Genomic DNA, 16,014 nt, shown 5'->3' on the forward strand with positions numbered 1-16,014 from the left:
ATCAGATTGCCAATACTTACGAGACTCCCGTAGACGAGATGCCTTATTTGACGAGTCGGCCACATTTACGATCCTACAGTTCCGAATACGAAGCAAAACGAAGAGCGGAGAGAAATTGTTGAGACTGAATTCGTGGATATATGCGATTTGTTGAATTGTATTACATGACATCATATCGACATGGACCATGTCTAACCCAAGAGAAAAGAAAACAAAACATTATAAAGGAACCATCTAAGCATTCTATACACGCTTAACACTCCGTGTCGACAACCTCGGCGTGGGCAGCAGCGGCGCGCTTCTCAGCACCAGCCAGCTTCGCACCAAGGATCTCAATATCGCCCGACTCGGCAGCGACGGTGCGCTTGGTATCGTGGGTAGTCTTCCAGGCCGGGGTACCGATGTAAGGGATACCGTTGGGATCCTCGAAAATTTGCTCGGTTTCCTCCAGAGTCTTACCAGCAGTCTCAGGGAACAAGAAGAAGACGTGAAGGGTCATGACAACCAAGAACACACCGAAGATGATGTATGTCTGCCAGCGGATCGTGGCAAAGGCAGTGGGAACGAACAGACCAAGCGCGGTGTTGAACGCCCAGTTGAACGAGGTTGCCAAAGCAACGGCCTTACCGCGCACGCGCAGAGGGTACAGCTCAGGGGGGTACACCCACGAGACGGGTCCCCAAGTCGGGGCGTACGACGCCACGAACAGGTATGTGCAGGCAATCAGTCCCTTGGCAGGGGCACCACTCAGAAGCATGGACGCCTCAGCCACACCGTCGATACCGCCAGGCACAATGATACCATACTTGGCCATGATACCGCCGTTCGCGAACATCCAGATCATCATGAAGACAGAGCCGATCAGGAGAGTAGGACGACGGCCCCAACGGTCAACCCAGACTAGGGCGGGGACGGTCATGACCACGTTGATGATGTACTGAATGGAGGAAGCGAGGAGAGCAGCATCGCCCTTGTATCCGGCCATCTTGAAGACGTAGTTGATGTAGTACATCATGACGTTCATGCCAGTCAGCTGGGACCAGATTTGAGTCCAGATTCCGGTCAGGGTACGGTGGATCATACGGGGCTTGAACAGCTCGAGGTAGGTAACGTCCTTGTTCTCGCGCTCGAACTCGCAAATATCGCGAATCTCCTGCATCTCAGCTACAACGAAAGGACTGTTGATGTCGCCCTTGCCGTGGACTAGGGCCAGCACCGACTGGGCTTCTTCCCAGCGGTCCTTGCGGGCCAACCAACGAGGGGACTCGGGGAGGATCATCATTCCGAAGAAGAGGAGGACGGCGGGAACAGCCTGCACACCCCAGGGGATGCGGAAGACAGATTCGCTGTAGTTGTGGGAGGTGGAATCGTTGCCATGGCCGATGAACGAGCAACCGAAGGAGATGCTGTTGGGGAAAACATTGTTAGTTACCAACTCACTTGTCGAATGTCAAGGTGGGTGCCACTTACTAGTACATGATCAAAATGCCCCAGGTGATGGCCCACTGCTGGGAGCCGACGAGACGACCACGCATGGAGGGAGGAGCAATCTCCGAAATATAGACAGGAACCTGCGCGGACTCAATTCCGACACTGAGACCGTTGATGATACGGCCAGCAATGAGCATGCCCATGTTCTGGGAAGCGCAGACAATAACGGAACCGATAACCCTGACTGAATGTTAGCTATGGTCCAGCGTGAACTCCCATGCAACCTGCAACCACTTACCAAATGATACAACCAACCATAATGGAATACTTGCGACCAAGACGATCCGAAATGAAACCAGAGATCAGAGCACCGAGCCAAGAACCACCGGGCATGGCAGCGGTCACACCACCCTGAGCCAGGGAGCCGAGACCACTGCATATGTCGTCGTCGTTGAATGGAGGGCCCCTAGGCCCCTGATTGAAATAACATCTATAGGCGGGCGTGGTGATAATGGCCGACATGGACGAGATATCGAAACCGAACAGTGCACCGCCAATGACGGCCACCGCCGTGATGGCGTAGAGATTCCCCACGACATACATGGTGACTATTAAACCCAAGCCAGGGGAAAATGATCACAAAAAAAGGAGAGTGAGCTACAATCCACCGAAAAAGGAAGGAAAAACCTCCCTGCTTAAATAGATCGCATGCCGGGAAAATTCTGCTCTGTACAAATGCACGACTAATAAAATCCACCCGCATATATTGAATATGGTTCCCTACATCCCCACTTCCTCGCCCGTGTATGGGATTGTCTGGGGAGAGAAATTAGTGTAAAATATGTGACCATTTGTGTACAATAATAAGGAGATATAATACTGTAGAGTTACAACAGGACCATGCCAAGACTTCTGCTTGCAACCCCGGCTCCCTCTACGTACTCTGATTGATGGAAATCGAGTTATGCTTATCCACCCGTTTACTGGTGATTGGCGGACCCCCCTGGCAATGGACTGGGATCCGGGGGAATCGGCAACAAATTCTAAGCCGAACAAGGCCAAGCGCGGTAATGGGAATTGCCCGAACACGGCATCCGCGTTCGGGAGAAGAGTCGGCTGACTTCCCCTGCAATCGGTTCCCGTGGTCGGCAGTGGCGTTTCTGGGAGATATACAATAGATATAAAGTAGTAATAAGGATTTGAAGATGAGGACATACTGGAGTAAATGTGGTTCTTAAAGTCAAACAAAAAAAAGGGTCGACGTGCATATAATTTTCGGATATCCCCAGACCAACCCACAAAAAAGGTAGCTAGGTAATCAATTCCTCAAGTAACGGGTCTGGGTCGAACCCTACACAGTCAACAGGTAATTTTACTGTATCTATGCAATTACCCGGGGTGTCCACATCTTCTACCTCAAGACGAATGAAAAGAATCCTTTCAACCGGTGGCCCGAGTACATAATAGTCCGGGGCCCCGACTACGGTCATATTCCCAGAACGGGACGGTATTCGGCTTCTCGTGACCTTCAGTGGCTGACACCGAAGTGGACTCGGCTTGAACTCGGCCCCTGCGGGCTTTTTTTTCCTTTTTGGAACGACCGGCGGAATCTTTTCCTCTTTTCTCGGGTCTTTTCTATTTTTTTCTATTTTTTCATAGTAGGTAGTAAGTAATAGTTCGCTTGCGTGTTACGGAAAGTTAAATTGTGTTTCAGGGCCTCGGACATGCCTCTTGTCACCGGCTATTGTGGTGGATCAATAATTCCCACGTTGTAGTTGATCATCTAGACTTGACTTCTGTCTGAGGTGACATCCCCGCGTGGGAAATATGCGGAGGACGGGGAAATGCCAGTTGCGCTCACCGGTACAACATCCCCCGTAGTCCCCCATAGTCCCCCGTAGTTTTTGCTCTCTGTAACCTGATGCTTAGCGTTGATGATCTCTCGGTTTTAGCTTTAGCTTTTATAGTACATATCAAGCCACTGACATCTGTGGTGCAGGTTATTTTCCCTTGCTATTGCACGGACCATAATCGACTTCCAAGTCCAATTCAACATTTCTAAAGACTTGTCGTGTATAAATATCTGTGTATGTACTCCGTACATATACACAGGATAATGTCTGACAAGTCTTGGCTTTCCCGTTCCATTTTAGTGCTCACCTCTTGCCGCTTTTTGCTCACTGAGCAAAACCGAGCACGCCCTGAGTATCACCTGATCGTTATGTAAGCCACATGCCACGCTCAGTGAACAATCCGATCCCGCTCACTGAGCGTGACTTCAACGCTCTGATTTGCTCACTGAGCTGAGTCCCATTCACTAAGCACGACCTGAGCCAAGCGCGGGAGCAGCCAAGTCAGCAGCTCACCTTAATAAAATGCACCACGCTAGCCTCATCTAAACGCAGTTGGTCACCATAACTCTTGACCGTTATCCCCTTAACGAAAGGCTGGCGTCATCACTTTAGTGGTCGATCCTGGTTGTTCCGCCTCCAGCTGGGAGGCGAAACCGACAGTAGAACCACTTTTGTTAGTTTTACTATTCTGCGGCTATGCCACTATTCAACCTGTTAAAGAAAATCGATAACCTGATCGATATCCAATATTTCACATCCGATGAGAGTTATAATGCCGTTTCCTACATATGCCCGAGCTCTGAGTTCGTTATATATGGCTAAGACCTAAATTAGAAGATATACGTGACTTTCACTTTTATACCCGGGGGAGCGTGCGAATTTACAGGGGGCCTATGGCTGACTGAATTTAGGAGCATGGAATCCACTGAGATCCGAGAGAGAACGGATCTTGGCTTGATTCCCTGGTCTGTCTACACGTAGTAAACCCCATTTTACTTGCGCATGCTCATTTTATCAGTTACCAAGACGCAAATAGTAAATCGGGTATAGGCGTGCTTCCCCCGATTAAGCTGGACCAACGATAGCCCCTCCCACGTAAGTCAGCTTAATCCGTGATGCCCACTCTTCTTAATCTCGCCAGATACCGACATGCACCAATGGCTGTGAGACATCTGAACGTTTCACAAAATTAGCTTAAACTGATACTTATTTAGATGAGATTCATACGGCATAATGGTACTACTTCGGAAACTCAGAAGGCCCCTGGAGGAGTATTACACCTAAAAGAGAAAGTTTGAAGATGCCACTAATACGTATGAATATGAGCCCTCGCCCTTTCCGTCACTAATGAGCACGTGTCTAATCTGACTATAGGCCATGCTACATTAATCAGGCTCGCTTACCAGTCTTCAGTCTGTATCATTCCACTCTGATTTATAGGCATCCTTTTGCCTCTGGCCCTTACTTGTTCGACCATGCTATTTTCGGCTGTAGGACTTAAAAGCTTTCAGTCGAGTCATGACATTGGAGAGAACAGGAAGAGCTCATTTATTAGAGCAAAGACGCGGCATACTGGAAAGCTAACATCAACTGAATAGCTCTCTACACTCGATTCTTATGCATACAAAATGATCTTTAACCTCTTCAAGACAATGCGCCCCACAGGGTGTCCGCTTTTGCTGCCATGAAGCGGACCTGGTAGTAACCAACAAAAATTAACATCGAAGTTCTGTGGCAATTTCAACATGTTCAGACTTGATAAGACAATCAAAAAGGCCGTATTCTACCCCATACCCCTTGGTGTTCTAGCTTCATATTACAGATCTGAATTATGGTTTTTATTTATCTTATTATATTGCCTATATTTCCTAGGTCGACGCTGTTAGATTATATATGATAGTTTTAGAATGTTGTGGTTCAAGGCTCGTGCAGACTAGGACTAAGCCATATCATCGAAATTAATTTTTGCACTATCTATAGGAATGAACGAGCTCATTTAAAACAGTTGGACTTTATCTTGTATCCCCTTACGGTGGATATATGGATAAGGCCTAATACAGTAGCTGACAAGTTCGGCTTCTACAAGATTTACACCCTTTCGCTCTTTCTCAGCGCCACAGCCGTACGCTAGTCTATGATGAACGTAGGCTGTTAATTAGTTACATATTTTACCCATTGCATAATACTATACGTATTCTATAAATAGCACGAGTTCCAGAAGATTCGTATCAAACTAGACTAACAGTAAACAGACAGTGCCTGGAGAGTCTGGCAATGTGTTGTCTTCTTCCCTCTCTAGAAGGCCCTTCCAATACATAGCTAGGTGAACTAGCAACATTACTGGTCATCAAAGGGCTCCTTCGCTCCCTTAGATTACAGCTGGCCTTGTCTAATGCGATGGTGGACTTGCATGGCGGATTCCATAAGCCACACATTCCGTGTCACGAGGGAGTCGTAATAAATGGCGGTGTACAGGGGATGTAGATCTTTTTCGCGAATAAGAAAGGATAACTCATCTAAGATCGAAGTCGTAAGCTAATGCAGATAATAGACGAGCTAGGTTAAATGATGATACTGTAGTGGTTCGTTATATGCATAGGTCATATGCATAGGTCATATGCAATGATATCGTAGTACTGATATGGCCGCAAACTAACCCTCTTAGGTGCTAAATGATTTCAAAGTAAGACAAAATCTAGATTAACCGAATTGTCCACCTGCAAAGTGTACGTCAGAATGTAGCTATAAAAGGATGCTATCCCTCTATCTGTTAACTTAGCTTAAACAAGTTCCATCACCTCTTATACATACCAACTCGCATCCCACTTAGGTATACAGTTAAGATGAGCTGGCAAGGTATTAATGTCCTCTACAGCTATGACCATATTACGCGTTTTCTAATGCTATTTCCTTTTCAGGATATGTTGATTCGTCTCTTATAGGGACTAGGAAATTTGATAAAGCCGCTATATTTTCAGCAGCAGGCGACGGTGTATGGGCGACCAGCCCAGGTTTAAAAGTAAGAGGCCCCTTGCTAATTGTTTGAAAGCCAGTTTTGATAACAACTAACAAATATTAACACTGATTTAAAGACTAAGCCCGAAGATATACAGAGCCTTGTACAGGGATATAATGATGCAGGTTCGATATTCGCCTCTGGGTTCTGGTTCGATGGACAGAAGTACATGTCGATCAAGGCAAATGACCGAAGCATTTATGGTAGGAAGGTAAGTTCTGTAATCTGTATCTTTGATATCATTTACTAAAATGGATGTGTTTAGGGCAAGGAGGGCGTGTGTGCGGTCAAAACAAAGCAGACTATTCTTGTCGGGCACTATCCAGAAGGAGTGACACCTGGGGAGGCTGCGAAGGTTATTGAACAGCTAGGGGATTATTTAATTGGGATGGAATACTGACTTAGTTTATCTGATCACTATAAATGGAAGCAGCGACTGGTACACCTGATAAGCAGTATGCTGAGTTATCTATGTTATGAGCTACCGCTCATATACCTAAGTAGTTACATGGCTTTCCCATCACACGCTGTTATCACCAACCCTTTGTCAGCAAGCCTTTGGGCACACGGCCCTCGTAATTCTGACCATTATTGCTTGCATCTGAACTTCATCCCATAGCAAATAGCCATCTCGAGGCACAGACATTGCTTTCCCAGCAGACGGTCATAGAGCGCTTCTAGCTCTCGTGGTGTTATGCTTCGTCTCCGACCGATACGACTTGGGGGCATGGACATGCCTAAACAGTCACAAGTTCTTGCGGATAATTTTGATCCATTTGCTCGCTGCATTATGCTGCCTCAGCCATTTGAGAAGGGGTTAGTTAGCCATTGGCTTTGTATCATATTATAAATTAGATTTAGCTTTGACGGGGGTAGTCTCCGTGCCATATTGCGCAGAGGTTTTAGCAGTTATCAGATGATGATGATGGACGTCACGTATGTGGAGTAGACTTCCGCAGACCACAAATGGGCCGGGTTTTGGGTCCGGTCCTCAGGCCCACCGGTGGGCTATGGGCTTAGGGTAGCCCATTAGGTTTTGATGGCCCAATGGGCTCCAAACTATACAAACATGCCAGTTCTTGGCGGGTACATAAGTAATGCAGATTTTCCTGGTATTTTTGAGTATTTAAACTACTGTCTAAGCCCCGATTTGACCGAGTTCTTATGGTGATTAAGTTGGTTGACTGAATTGACCAAATGATAGATAGATTGATTGATGAGATTGATTGATAAGATATTAAGTGAGCTTAAACTATCATCTAGAGGCCTTAGGCCACCGAGGTTCCTAGTACTTCAACAGAAAGATACACGTACTTCTGTCTATATTAAAATATAAATCTCCGCATGTTGATACTCTATCAAAAGTTAGACCCCCGTATTAGGCTAGATCAGGACCATCGGGCCGAAATATTCCGAGGTCAGCTTACAGACTAGAACATGCGTAAAAAAGAGCATTAATCAGCAGGTTTATGAGCGCCAAGACTGTAATTATGCATAGAAATGGGCTTCAATGGGGGCCTCATATGCCCCCACTAATGGGCTGTGGGTTGGGTTGGGCTTTGCGGAAGTCTAATCAGCACCATTGTCCAATAGGATCTGCGTTATACCAGACCAGCTAGACTCGACTGCCCCATGAGCGGTGTTCTGTCACGAGTATCAGACCGATTTATGAGGATATCGAGATCATCTCGTTTTAATGAGTGAAGATTGTCCTCCAGGGACACTTTCTGGTTTATACGCAGTAGAACTTGGTGAAGTTCTGTAAACACCTGAGTATTTAAATACTGCGTCCCACTTTCGCTAAGGGTCAAATTGAAGAGAACCCTAATATCCTCACAAAATTTACCAAATTCTAGCGTGGAACCACCTGATATTGCGGTGCATATCAAGGCAGAACCAAGCATTGATTCCATCGGGGTACTATAGAAAACACGGTCAGATTAGTCGCGCTAGAATCGCCGGGAGGAATGAAAATTACTTTCTAATGTCGTCAATCCACTGAGTATTTACCCTAATGGAAACCAACCAAGAGCAAACCTGCATGGCTCTGCCAGCGCCGTGGGCTTTCCAGCAGTAGTATGACGCATACTGATTATCTTGTTAGCAACAAATTAAAGATTTAAATGTAAGGAATAAAAAGTCTCACGTAGAGCAGGCCAAGACCACAGGGGGCTACATCATGAATCGATGCGTCCCCGTTTCTTAGGAGAGTCATGAGTGCCGGTATATCTCCGTCTTGTACTACGGTAAATATTGCCGATTCTTATTGCCTCTCGTAAATCAACGTGGAATTTCGTTTAAAGGTATCCTCGATCGAGATACCTTTAGAGAATGTGGCTGCTAAATCGGGCTTTATTAAATACGCGTGATACGAAGTGATAGTGGCGTACTGACCACATGGGAAAGCGAAAATTGGGGATCTCGCTGATTCCGAGATGTAGATCGGTGAAGGGGTTAGTGGAGCTGGTAGCTGTCTTTGCCGACTTGGAGAGTTTTGGGCTGCAGTATGGCGGACGTCGTATCACATGCTGCAGCAACCACTATGCCCTTCTGAGGCTCGAACGCCCCATGAATATTCGACTCTTATGAGCAGGTCAGACCTAGGTGATTGATTTCTTCCAAGCCATTCTCGTCCTCTACCGTTGGACTTCCATGCACTTCATTTTCTGTGTGCCTAGGGGGAAAGCTTCGTCTCTCTTCATGAGAGCTATTTATATGCTGTTTAAATGGCACTATTGTTGGAGTTTGACACGGGTTTTTAGCTTCAACTTCAATGGAATTAAGCTACCCACAAGTCAACTGTTGTGCTTACCATCGAATTCACTGTGGAGCTTCTTAAATGACAGTATTAGCGACCGTAAAACAAGATTAGTACCGGCTAATGTGGGCATGGTGTGATTCATTTGCACATGTAAGCTACGTTGGAGTCGGCTCTTCGCTTTTTCCGACATCGATCAAGCTCTGCTATACTTAGCATATTTATCGAAGACAATAATTAGAAGTCTTACCAGACGAAAGGTCGCGAAATTGCTCTTCAAGAGGCGCGCAAAATAGCTGGTTTCGATTCTGTACCATGTGCTGAATAATTCTCGCAGCTGCATGAACGTTAATCTTTCGAAATTGGCGTTGAGAGATACTATGGAGAAGCAGGAGCATAGGGGAAGGCCCGGCACACTTTAGTACTATCCATAGCATGGCACTATGCGTATTCGAACCCCAATTATCATAGCCTGGGATGACAGCGTTCTCCATCCCGTCGCGGAGAGTCATGATGAACAGCTGCGCTCTTTGGGATACATTAGTTACTGAGGTTTTTATCCCAGTCAGATCGCAGACCAGACTACGGGAAATGTTCGTTGATGAGCCCAAGATTTGGCATAGTAAGACTGAATCCCGGCTATTATTTATAGCAGTTCGATGCCAAAATCAGGAGTATTCCAACACCCCAAGTATATTCCCGACGTGTATGCTTTGCTAGTCTATACGGGGTACTCCGTATACTTTGTTTTACTTTGATTCCCCGGGGCCGCACAACGTTTTATACACCAGATTTAGATATCGACCTAATGTCTCTGTGCGTAAAAATTCCTCTATAAAGTAGAAGCTGTTGATGATATTACCTTCAAGCATACGAATTGAATTAAATAGAGCAGTATTCTTTGACAGCAATATGTCTAGGTCCGGTAATATCCCACAAGCCTCCTGTCCATTCATTTCATCACCGTCCACCAAGCATTGCTCTCGCCTCAAAACCATGCACAGCAGCCCAAGCAAAACCACTCACGGTGCACCAAATCACGTCCCAGCTCACGCTACTGTAAGCAGGATGAACATATACCGTATTCAGTAGCCGCTGAGCCACCTTGCCGTACGATACATCTGGACCTATATCCAGCAACATCAAAACAGTGGAATAGGCCTGCAGAACAACGGAAGCCGCCGCAATCCAATAGATGAATAAAGCATATCGCTTGGTCGTTTGTTCTCCCTGTACCTTGGTGGCAGCGCCCTTCGAGGCGGAACTTCTCGGGCGCAGCACGCAAGGAATAAAAACTAGAGCATGGGGCGCGAGGTGAACGAGTATGAATTTCTTCTGGTACGCGAAGATCGGCACAGCTACCGTGTCGAGGAGTAATAGTGCGATTGGGACGAGCTCGTATACTAGCGATGGAGACCATGCGAAGGTATCATGTTTCTCGTTGGGTCGTTGCGAGACAGTGATAGCGGCAAAGAAAAGATTCGCGGCAACAGATACACCGACAGCTTGAGCAACGAGCATGTACACCCAAAGATAGGGAATACGGTATCTCCGACCTGTGAGCAAGAGTTAGTATTGCACGAACGTGAATTGATATCCCCCGGATCATCTCTTTTAATGCTGTTAGAGGGATGTTAACGAGACCAAACCTAACTCACCAAGAAGACAAGAGGATTTCTGGCCAAGGGACCCTACAACCAAGTCGCAACAGCACGGATATACGAGTCGACTAATCAAGGAGTTACTCAATATTGAGATCTACGCTAATCGGAAAGATCACACAGGAAAGCAAATGAATTCCGAAAGTCACAACAAGTTCATATTTACATTGACAAGCATAAATACAATTAGGGAATGGGTAAAGCATAAATACAGTTAAGAAATGGGTGAGTACCCGTGGACAGCCTAGCAGCTGACACTGCGATCAGAGAGGCTCCGTGATTCACATCCGCCCAACATGACTTCAGGCGTCGTTTTTGGGGTTCTTAGGATCGAATTTCCAGCGGCGATGGTTATCCTTAACCCACCAGTGGGCGGCGTGGGCAGCCTCGGCGAGCCACTCCACGGCCTCGGGACCATTATTTTTCCGCACGACATCGCTCAGGAACATGAGCTGGTGGTTTTCCACAGGGTTGAGCTCGAATGGATCAGAGTTGACATCGGTGAATCGCCACCTGCCGTCGGACTTGAGAGGCACGACCAATCGGTATGGGTGTGAGGCCGAGCGCACAGTGAACCATGTTCCTCCGGGGTTCATAGTGGAGAACTGCCATTCCTTCTTGCCGTCCTTCTCGGGGATAAGTTGGCGGATCATCGACTGGCCCTCGTACATGGGGAGTAGATCGCCGATGATCTTGGCTCCCTGCTCATCGATGGATTTGGTTTCGAGGAGGAGGTCGAGGATGGTGGGGAGAATTTGGGTAGAGAGAATAGCAGCATTTCCGAGGTCCATCTGGGGCAGTTTAGGGTGGGCGAAGTATAGCGGCACGTGGAAATTGCCGGCGTGAGAGGAATGCCAGGCCGTGATGCCACCGTCATTTGGAAGTGATAGAGCACTAGTAAAATGTTAGAGGATAGAATGGTTATAGGGTATAGATAAAACTTACTGGTCACCAGTCATCACAAGAAGAGTTTCATCGGCAATACCGGTATCTTCGAGAAGTTCCAGGAGCTCGGCTATCCACTCATCCTGGTAGTGAATGGTATTTAGGTATCGGTTCAACCTTTCCCTCTGTTCAGTCGACACATCCCCCAGCATCTCCTTATACTTGCCAGGCATATAATAAGGAGTGTGTGTTTGATGTGTTAGGGTGCTAAGGAAGAGACGAGTGTTGTTCTTCTTCGAATCCTCGATGACATCGCGAAGATAATTTTTCATTAGCTTATCCTCGTGACCATGTTCCTCCTCCTCTTTTGACTCATTAGGGATATATTTGAGACCGTCCGCATCGATTGTTCTCTTTGCCATGACATTCTGGTATCCCAGATGAGGAGAAAGCAAAAAGTGGTTATCCCAGGCGTCGGAGTGTGTCTGCATCCACGCAGTGTACCACGGCCAGGAAGCCCATTCATCTGTCTGATTGGTATTTGTCTCGCCGGTGGTTTTTGGCTGAGCGTTTAATGCGTCGAGGATATGCGGCAAGCAGGGCTGGTAAATATCGTGCAGGTACTCGAGGTTAGCCTCGACAGCCATAGGATTCACACCGCATATAGTGGCCGTGAGACTCTTCAGGGTGTAGGTTCCGGAGGTGTAAGCGTTTCTCGCACTGAAACCACCATAGGGCTTCGGCTTATTCTCACTGAATCCGGTCTCAAATCCGGTCAAACGTTCGGCCGTAGGGGTGAGCTTAGTGAGCCTCTCCTGGACATCACTGGGGATACCATTGGGGTAGGAGTCATGGATATGCTTCATGATGTAGGAGCTGTTGCGGAAGGGCCACACGTCCTGCCGAGTGCTCTCCAACTTGACGAGAATGACATGCTTAATCTTCACACTTCCGTTGTGGAGAACTTCACGCATAGGCTCCAAAATGTCATTCTGGAGGTTTGGGAAGTGCAGGGGATCGTTCAGTGGATTATAGTGTTCATACACATAGTCATCCTTCTTGTGCTTATTGACACGGAAAGGAGACCAATCTGGAAGGCCCTCTGACGAATTGTACGCGGGCAACCAATCGAATGTGGGGAAGTAGTCTAGAGCGGTGCGGTCTTCCAACCAGCTGAAGTCGGCCGGTAACGAGGTGGCACTTGATGGAGCACCTGACGAGGCAGTTGTTGGGGCGTTTTGAGGAGGAGTTTGAGGAGTTTGAGGAGGAGTTTGAGGAGGATTTTGAGGAGGATTTTGAGGAGCAGTGTCAGGAGCGGTATCTCCATTCGACGACGTGGGACGTTCATGAGCAGGCGAATACTCGAGGTTGCTGAACGGGGCGAGAGGCAGGGATTCGGAGAGATAACTGAAATCCGTATTGCGTGGACGAACGAAACTGAGCAAAATTATGATCAAGCCACACCCCAGGACGGCAATACGCTTCAGCAACGACCGCTTCTTCTTCTCCTCGGGTGGACCTTGGGGTGTCTCGAGTTGCGATACAGAGTCGCTGTCGTTGTTATTCTCGTCGTAGTCTTCGATTTCAATCTGCTGATAGGTCTCTGGATCTAACGGGGTCTTTCTGCGTCGAAGATATCGGCGGAGAGGGGAGAACAAAAACGAAACCCAAATCTCCAGGAAAGATTCGGTAGCTTGAAATAGACATGGCGTAGCGAAGTATGCACCGATCATGATGAAGGCGTCGACGAAGAAAGCGACAGCGAACGCGGACAGCATAGTCTGGGCAGCGGTGGGATTGTCCTGAGAGGTTTCCGAGCTTGACCAGGGGATCTCCGCGCCTGTATGGACGTAATAGGAGATGTTGGCGGAGGCCATCGTCGAGAGAATTAGACTGGGGCGGGATTAGCGATTTGCCGTTTCTTTACGAGTCTGAACGATAGCTCACCTGGACAAAAGAGCGACAACGGCGGCTACATTCCGCAAAATCCGCGATTCGAATGAACGGGTCAGGCAGCACGCGACCAGAATGAGGAGGATGTCCACCAAAAAGAACGTGGGACCCCAGGGGAAGAGAGATGGAACCTCTAGGGCCGTGAGGTGAACGCTAATATGGAAGCATTTTGACAGAATGAGTGAAATGAAAATGACGGAGAAGAAATATGTGCGGACACGGTCCAGATAGAGGTCGAGGTAGAGCTGAGGGGTTCTGGCGACATTCAGGACGAAGAGGGCAGAATCCTCGAGTCTCCTCCGAAAGGAGACATCTTGATCCAATGAAGACTTCATGATGCCAACATCCCCTGAAAGAAAGACAAAGGTGAGAGGGAAAGAGAAATATAACTTAAAGTGGAAAATAGAAAAATCCAGGGGTCTAATAAGCGGGGCATAATCACCACACGTGCGGGATTCCCCTGAAGGGCATAGTGCTGAGATGGCGGTAAGGAATCCCCACGAACCAAATCAATCAAATCAATTGACTAAGCAAGGCAAACCGAACAAACCCGTCGCCACAAGCTGTCAGCTAAATGGGGTAATTAAAAACGTGCCTTTGAAATTACCCTGAATGGCTACAGAGTATGTATTTATGGGCCTTCACTGCTCCGTAATATCCTCTGTACCAACTCCCAATTTCACCTCTTGCCAACTACTCCGTAGGCTTCATCCTTAATCCTTGGCACGCATTGGCTGTAACCGTTTCAGGGACTCTGCTATCCGGGACCCACCAACACCGGATCTTGGCACCATTATAGGAGATTATCAAGTCTGCAAATCTCAATTTTTTCTACATTTAGTAGTCTAGGTAGGATACATGTATTAATGGACACGTATACTTTGCTGTGCACCCAGGTGAAAGCAAATAGCATGCGTGCTGTCTCTAGCTAATTAAGGGGCGAGGTGAGCACTAGAACGAAAAGGGAAAGCCAAGGTTTGCTATGTGGGAGGCGTTCGTGTGAGGCGTTCCTCTTGAATGTCGCCCGAGAGCGCGACTGCTCGACTCGGCTATATTATAGGCGCAATTTCCTGACTCCAAGGGGGTTGGACCAGTCACTTTTCGGACAATACCCTACATGGTAAGGAGTACTCCGTTCTCCATAAATATGTTTCAGTTATTTCTTTCCAAATAAATCGAAATGGTATTCCTTTTTTTCAGCCTTGTTGGCAAATTGCAAATATATTATTGATCGACATGGGACTAACTGCAGTTGGCACATATGAATACGGGGTATCTACTATTTCAGCCTCATTGAAAATCACCGGGGACATACAGAGTGATATGTCTTCGATAAAGGCAGCTCACAAGATGTGGATCGGACGATTGTTCCCAGTTGGCTAGATCTGTTGCATGATGTATTCAGAGGATGTTGCAGGAAGGGATACATCCATAGCAAATCAACCTTGAGTGACCTATATCATCAAAGGTTATACATAGAAAAGTCCCTTACACAAAGTATGCTTTTTGCGCCTGTTTTGCCCTCTACCTATAAAGCCGAGAAAGCAATAGACCTCTAAAAATACCACTAAAAAGACTACTAAAAATACATCACAAGGCCGCTGCACGGCCGTCTACTCTTGTTTCATATAATGGGAGTGTCCAAGCCCACTTGATGGAGGCAGTCTAAACCACCATGGCATCGCACAAAACTCCTCTAGGATATGGATCAGTTGGTTCCAGGATGACTTGTACATAGTCGTTATGCTCGTGGTATACGCAGGACCTGAGCACGCCTCATCTCGCCAAGCAAGGTCAAGAGACCATGGTAGAGCCCAATAAACAGGTTCAATCGAGCCAACTTGCTCCTCTTTGAAACTCCGCCAAAGAAAGACTTTGAGACGTTCCGAGGTGGAGCTGGGACGTCTTCCTTCCGAGATTTACCAACGTTAATCTCAACCAAACCGCGACCCGACCACCGTCTTGATGTGGACTGATGCCGGAACCTATCCGGGTAGCGCAAAAGAGCAGCCAGTAATCAGATTGAAAAAGGTCCTCTTCTGTCTGCTGTAGATATGTCTAGTACTTGCCAAATGATCTATTTTATCGTCGGTGCCCGCTGAGATTTTTTGACCACATGGATCGCCACGATCAGTTTAGATTCCAGAATGAAGTCCGCATCTGCACGCAGAAATGACAGGACATTTCCCAAGAGATAGCCTGCGCGGTAGAACCAAGAGGCCACCGATTTTTCCCTTTGTCGTGTCCGCTGATTCCACCCACATGGCCGACGGATTGTCGGAATGACAGCTGGATGGGGTTCACATATTTTGGCATTTGGCCGTCATTGGTAAGGATGGATTGTAAGGGAAGATTGCACGAGGGGATGGTTTAGCCTCCTGTAGGGGGGTTTTGCCCCCCGAGGCGGAGGAAATGAATTATTTGGATCGAGGCAGACATGCTAATTGATGAGGAGAA

General features: G+C 47.3%; 5 protein-coding genes across 5 annotated transcripts; 1 reads left to right on the top strand and 4 right to left on the bottom strand.

The window, feature by feature from the left end:
- Window positions 1-253: 253 nt before the first annotated feature.
- On the bottom strand, window positions 254-2,034 carry N7447_010053 (sugar porter family MFS transporter; the record flags this gene model as incomplete). The annotated part of the gene is made up of 3 exons (XM_057234315.1): window positions 254-1,406; window positions 1,471-1,671; window positions 1,730-2,034. 3 exons carry the CDS (start codon window positions 2,032-2,034, stop codon window positions 254-256), a joined length of 1,659 nt encoding a protein of 552 aa, XP_057081599.1.
- A 4,170-nt stretch (window positions 2,035-6,204) lies between these two features.
- Window positions 6,205-6,700, top strand: N7447_010054 (profilin; the record flags this gene model as incomplete). The annotated part of the gene is made up of 3 exons (XM_057234316.1): window positions 6,205-6,303; window positions 6,377-6,511; window positions 6,566-6,700. Coding segments are annotated over 3 exons (369 nt in total), but the record flags the coding sequence as incomplete, so codon positions are not given.
- A 2,236-nt stretch (window positions 6,701-8,936) lies between these two features.
- N7447_010055 (uncharacterized protein) lies at window positions 8,937-9,570 on the bottom strand (the record flags this gene model as incomplete). Its single annotated transcript, XM_057234317.1, has 2 exons — window positions 8,937-9,007; window positions 9,309-9,570. 2 exons carry the CDS (start codon window positions 9,568-9,570, stop codon window positions 8,937-8,939), a joined length of 333 nt encoding a protein of 110 aa, XP_057081601.1.
- Window positions 9,571-10,018: 448 nt separating this feature from the next.
- On the bottom strand, window positions 10,019-10,579 carry N7447_010056 (uncharacterized protein; the record flags this gene model as incomplete). The annotated part of the gene is made up of 1 exon (XM_057234318.1): window positions 10,019-10,579. One exon carries the CDS (start codon window positions 10,577-10,579, stop codon window positions 10,019-10,021), a length of 561 nt encoding a protein of 186 aa, XP_057081602.1.
- Window positions 10,580-11,021: 442 nt separating this feature from the next.
- Window positions 11,022-13,892, bottom strand: N7447_010057 (Alkaline phosphatase-like alpha/beta/alpha; the record flags this gene model as incomplete). Its single annotated transcript, XM_057234319.1, has 3 exons — window positions 11,022-11,613; window positions 11,665-13,497; window positions 13,552-13,892. 3 exons carry the CDS (start codon window positions 13,890-13,892, stop codon window positions 11,022-11,024), a joined length of 2,766 nt encoding a protein of 921 aa, XP_057081603.1.
- Window positions 13,893-16,014: the final 2,122 nt, after the last annotated feature.

Source organism: Penicillium robsamsonii (assembly GCF_028829455.1).
Source record: "Penicillium robsamsonii strain IBT 29466 chromosome Unknown utg000006l_segment0_segment0, whole genome shotgun sequence".
Classification (NCBI taxonomy): Eukaryota; Fungi; Ascomycota; class Eurotiomycetes; order Eurotiales; family Aspergillaceae; genus Penicillium; species Penicillium robsamsonii.